A 6,000-nucleotide genomic window follows, 5' to 3' on the forward strand; every position below is an offset into this window, starting at 1 on the left:
CTATTTGGTAAAAGACCGAGTCCATATAATGGAAAGAACAGCGCCAATGAGCAAATGGAAACGACAGTCCATTACTTTAAGACATAAAGGTCGGTCAAAATGGAACATTTTAAGAACTTTGAAAGTTTCTTCAAGTGCAGTCACAAAAACCATCAAGCGCTATGATGGAACTGGCTCTCATGAGGACCGCCACATGAATGGAAGTGCCAGAGTTACCTCTGCTGCAGAGGATAAGTTCATTAGTTACCAACCTCAGAAATTGCAGTTCAAGTAACACACATCTCAACATAAACTGTTCAGAGGAGACTGTGAAGCAGGCCTTCATGGTTCAATTGCTGCAAAGAAACCACTACTAAAGGACACCAATAAGAAGAAGAAGAATTGCTTGGGCCAAGAAACAGAAATGGACATTAGACTGGTGGAAGTTTGTCCTTTGGTCTGGAGTCCAAATTTGAGATTTTTGGTTACAGCTGCTGTGTCTTTGTGAGATGTGTTGTGGGTGAACGGATGATCTCCGCATGTGTATTTCCCACCATAAACCATGGAGGAGGAGGTGTTACGGTGTGGGGGCACTTTGCTGGTGACGCTGTCTGTGATTGATTTATTTAGAATTTAAGGCACACTTAACCAGCATGGCTACCACAGCATTCTGCAGCTATTTGCCAGCCCATCTGGTTTGGGCTTAGTGGGACTATCATTTGTTTTTCAACATGACAATGACCCAACACATCTCCAGGCTGTGTTAGGGCTATTTGACCAAGAAGGAGAGTGATGGAGTGCTGCATCAGATGACCTGGCCTGTTCAAATAACTTTGACAACTGTTACTTTTGCCAAGACCCACCCCCACCGTGTGCAACTTTTGAGTGGAAATTCAAATAATAGATTGTGCCTTTTAAAGCCAGGGTCTGCTCTTCTGGGACAGTATGTTGGTTATGATTAGATCTCAGTATATCCCTGTCCTGGTGGCAGCAGCAACAGCTTTTCCTGTCCAATCATGGGCACTATCCAACCGCTCCCTTCTGGGCCCCCTGCTCCACCTTGGGCTCTCCAGCATTCCTCTCTTATCCTTGCCTACAAGGCCCATCATTTAATGGGCCTCCGGCTGGTGACGGTGGATTGCTTGCCTGATTCTCCTCTGGGATTGATTCTACCTCTATACTAGATCCAGCACTGGGAGGGTCAACCCAGTTCTAAAGCTAATAAAAAAACATGGATGGCCCCTAATGTATAGGATTCAAAACCTCCCCCTCACTATTATGGCCATGTAATTTTAGCCTGTTTGGAGAGCATTCTGGCACAAAATGGCTGCCATGCATCACGCCGGTGGGTGTTACACAGTGGACAGGGCGAGTTACCCCTAAACAATGTAATTCACTTTGGAACCTATTGAAAGGCGCTATATTACTTCAATCTATCATTATTACTCTTAAGTCTAATGAATCAGCACAGAACCTCTACACCTCGGTGTCACTGCATCCATTCGACCAGCGTGTGGATGCAGTGTGGGGTCTTGCATGTGTTTTAATTGTGTGTGCCAGGAAGGAGCAGGTTGGTGTTTTTTTCGCAGAGGGATTTGTCTGCTAACCAGACGAGGCCGTCACCAGAGGCACCTTATCCCTGGGCTCAGTGACCAAATTAGTGACCCTAACTCATTTTAAACAGTGTATTTAAGCTATAGACCTCTGGGTTGTACCATTTGGATACATTTCTTCTACATCCGTTGGTACCAAACATTAGTCTGTGTGATTAACTTGGGCTGAACTAGAGCTGTGTGTGTTAGACAAGGTGAGGATCCCGAAGGGGCCCTGGGACAAGTCTTTCTACAAAATGGTCTTTAGAGTCCGTATGGTTTGAGCTTCAAACTATTAAAAGCCATCTATGAAAAGCTGAGAGACTCATGGTGTCTGTAATACTGTAATAAGCTCACATAGTCGCTATCACAAACTCCACACAGTTGTCACTGACTAGTTTGATAATAATTTCCAACTGAGCAAACAATGTCTGTACTTGCAGCATTCATATAAATATTTTTTTATCTGTTATTTGCTTTGGTGGACCTTATTTTTTTGTGGACATTTGTCAATGAAACTCATTAATGCAACTGTTTGTCATATTGTTTCATGTTTTACTTGTCCTGAAATGAAAATGGTAAAACACTTAATTCTGAGGCTAAATATAAGGGCTGGACATGCAGATAAATGGAAGTCAGATAAATGAAAAGCTGATTTTTGTTGGGGTCTCGGTACTGATATGGTTAAGTGGATTAGTCTCACTCCATCCAAAAAGGGAGAACAGCCCTCGCTTGCTCCCACAGGCAAGACCAAAGCACCCAGCCCGGTACATCTATACCCAAGAAGGCAGGCAAACGAATAAATAAACTGAGTACGGGCAATAGTTCTCCTCTCCCCTCCACTCTTTAATCTTGGGAGGAAATATGACAAATATGGACTGCTGTCATCCAATGGCTGCCTGTGCTGCAAATTTGGCCACATTGGGAAATGTCAATATGTGAGACTGCGAAATTCGGGGGGTTTTCCAAACGAGATTTGATGTTCCTCACCCCAAGTGTTCGACCCACCGCCCCGGCACCCAACTCCTGAAACGGGCAGTGGGCTTTCCTTGGGGAGCTAGGTTTATTCTTTGGCAGATTGTACCACCACTGAAAATGAATTCCACCTCTCATTTTCACACAATGGAGCCTTTCACTCCAAATACATTACATTACCATAAATATTGGAGAGGTTTCATCCTTTTGTCGATTTTGATGAGTGGGTCTATGAGAGAAAAGCAAATATGTCCCCCGTTTTAGAATCCGCTGGGACCTGATACCTGAGGTAGTAGATTGAAATGTTCTGTGTCTTCCAATGTGTTTGCTTAACCCCAATGTATCTATAATTTTACACTCTCACTTTCCTTTTCTCTTGCTCTCCCTCTCTTCTTTCTCTGTTTACTGTTAACTACAGTGTGTGTTTGGTGATGGCGAGAACACCAAGGTGCGTGTGTCGGAGCTGGAGGAGGAAGTGAGAACGCTGAAGAAGGTTAACAAGGACCTGTACGACTTCTCCACACAGCTCCTCACCAAGCCCAGCTAGAGAAGAGCCACCACCCCTGGCCACGGCTCCCCCATCCCACCAGCAGGGAACCTACTAGGGGGAGGGAAGACACTGCAAGCCCCCACCTCACTACAGACCGGTAGGCTAGGGAAATATAAGTTAGTGTGTGTCATTCATAGTGTTTGTTTTGTAAGGGAGAGTGTATGTTCAGCAGGACTTCAGGTGTTAAAGTTATACCATGGACTGCATTGCTTGTATCATGATCCCTCGCCATATTTAGGATAAAGGAGTTAATTTAACATGAAAGAAATGTGCTCACCTTGCTTGTGCGACATGTTCAATGTTAGCCACAGGCTACTTGCAGTAGTCAAGTGCAGCCAGATAGAGCGACCTAATTGATCTTAGCGCTATATTGACGTCCCTTGACCTCCTCAACTCACAGCCCTGTTCCTTCACACTCATCACCACTGCCTATAAGGCCAAAAATCCCATCAGCCAAAAATCGGTGTAACAGTATCCAGTTACTACCCTCTGACCTTTCATCCTTTTTGTTATCTTGCTAAACCTCAGATTCCTGCATTATCCTCTCCTTTTTATTTGTATTTTTGTTTACCTTGGCATGGCCACGTTCTACAGCATTCAACCAGTTAATAGATTATAAGAATTTGTGTGACAAGGACATGATGTACCCAGGTGTGTTTGGCTTAGCATCGATGAGGCTGGTGTTAATTTCAGTCGCACAATAGGTATGACCACCATTGTTCATAGGTCCCCTTCTGTCAAGCGAAACTGTTTTCCCATTAGCAATATGCACATACTCTTTGTTAACCTGTTTGGTTAAAAACAGCTCAAGGCAGGAATATCTCAAAGAAAATGGTGGTGTTAAAAAAACAATACGGAAGAGTAGATGAATATGTTTGATTAACCCTGAGGAACTAGCCTGAAGACTGTGTACAGTTTTTCCGTGCCTGTAGCAATCATGGATTTGGTTGTGCAGTGCCCAGCAACGCTATACAACTGCAGAATCAGTTTTCAGAATCCTCCAGAAATCGCTCTTCCGCTCATCACTGCTAATTCTCCACCCGGGGCACTAAATTAGAGGCAGCGACATAGAAATAGTGGTTGATTTTGGACTTTTTCTCATTCGCCCGCTTTGATGAGATCAGGACAATGTGTGTGCCTTCGGTAGAGGGAACTGATAAGGACAGCAGCCCTCCTGTCCAGAGAGAGCCATGGCTTTAGAACAGGGATTGGCAACCCTCCTTTTGTAGGCCCGTAGTTGTAAAAAATAATCTCAATTGGGGTCTCAATTTACTGTTAAGAGTCAGAATAGTAGAATACATAAAGTGCCATTTCAAAATGTGGTTTTGCATCAGCAGTTTTCCTCTTATGTCAGTCACTGACAGTCACACAATTAGCCTATGTCAGCTAACATTTTTCAGATTGGTAAATTAGTCCAGCCAGCCATATAAACGTGTTCTAATCATAGTTGATTTAACAACCGGAGGGCCCCCCTTTGATTTTGTTAGTCATTCTAACTCAGATATCATATTATAAACTGCAAACATTTGTATAGCAACTATGGCAACGTGTAGAATTGCAGGAAATTGGCTGTAACTGCCAATGTTTCTTCGCTCCATGGCAAAATTAATAGAAATGCATTACATTGGGAAGTAATTGCTGCGCCCCACGGCAAAATGTGTAGAATTGCAGGAAATTAACTCTAAAACTTCAATGTTTTGTCTCTGGTGTCAAGGGGGGGCCTGCAAAAATATTTTGATTGCAAGGTAGGCAGGGACCCTTAACACAATTCCACTTAGGGCTCCCAAAAGGCTACGGCCAGCTCTTGACTGCATGTGTGGGTATGGATGTGGGTACACAGACCCACGAGCCACTGCGGCCTCTCATGGTGAGTTCAGATTTTTTTGGGACCCCCCATCAGTTGCCCATCTCTGCTTTAGAACTTCTAGAGCGACTTACACAAAACCCAACATTGAACCCAATTAACTGACCGTTTTGGGGGGGGGGGTCAGGCCAGGCCAGTGAGATGGCTCTTCTGATGGTTGGAAGAGTGAAGTGTTCAGTGTGGGGGATTAATTGTTTTGTTCCTCTAATAAAGACAAACAAACCAACTGGATTTGTACTTTTTGTGTGTTTTTGTATGCTTGTGTTTTTGTACCTTTCTGAGATCATGGGAAATAAAAACAAAATATGCACATGTGTTGTTTCTTGGCCATTTTTTGCGATTGACCCACTGTGAAAGATTGGGAAACTATTACTCCTGTATGCTTAATACAAGGACACAACTATGGAAATAGCCTTGTGCTAAAATTAAATCATTGAATATAATGTATATTCATCAAAATGGAAGAATATACATTTTTGTCAAGTGCATAGAAAAATCGAATGGAAAATTGTCTCGCTGAAGAAAGAACCCCATTTCAAAAAAGGTATTTTATCCTTCCACTTGCAAATTACTTTTTTTTTACCTTAACATTCTGAAGGATGCTTATAGAATTGAGTACCTGACACTCCCAGTGGAGAATGGAGACTTAAAACACAGCAGTAAAGAAGGCCAGTAAACAAATTACCTCAAGATTAGAGATGAGACTTACATTCACTCCTAGTTCCTTACCTACAGTGCCTTCAGAAAGTACTCACACCCCTTTTTCCAGATTTTGTGTCACTGGCCTACACACAATACCCCATAATGGCAGTTTAATTATATATATTTGACAAATTAATACATTTAAAGCTGAAATGTCTTGAGTCAATAAGTATTCAACCCCTTTGTAATGGCAAGCCTAATAAGTTCAGAAGTAAACATTTGCTTAACAAGTCACATAACTTGCATGAATCTGTGTGCCATAATAGTGTTTAACATGCTTTTTTAATGACTACCTCAGCTCTGTACTCTGTACACACTTATAAGGTCCATCAATCGCA

General features: G+C 42.7%; 1 protein-coding gene across 1 annotated transcript in view; it reads left to right on the forward strand.

The window, feature by feature from the left end:
- Positions 1-5,272, forward strand: part of wdr18 (WD repeat domain 18) — a 102,039-nt gene extending 96,767 nt beyond the window's left edge. The window contains exon 10 of the mRNA XM_046301364.1: positions 2,965-5,272. Within this exon, the coding sequence (XP_046157320.1) occupies positions 2,965-3,093 (129 nt within the window). The 3' untranslated portion in view covers positions 3,094-5,272. The remainder of the gene's footprint in view (positions 1-2,964) is intronic.
- Positions 5,273-6,000: the final 728 nt, after the last annotated feature.

Source organism: Oncorhynchus gorbuscha, linkage group LG15 (assembly GCF_021184085.1).
Source record: "Oncorhynchus gorbuscha isolate QuinsamMale2020 ecotype Even-year linkage group LG15, OgorEven_v1.0, whole genome shotgun sequence".
Classification (NCBI taxonomy): domain Eukaryota; kingdom Metazoa; phylum Chordata; class Actinopteri; order Salmoniformes; family Salmonidae; genus Oncorhynchus; species Oncorhynchus gorbuscha.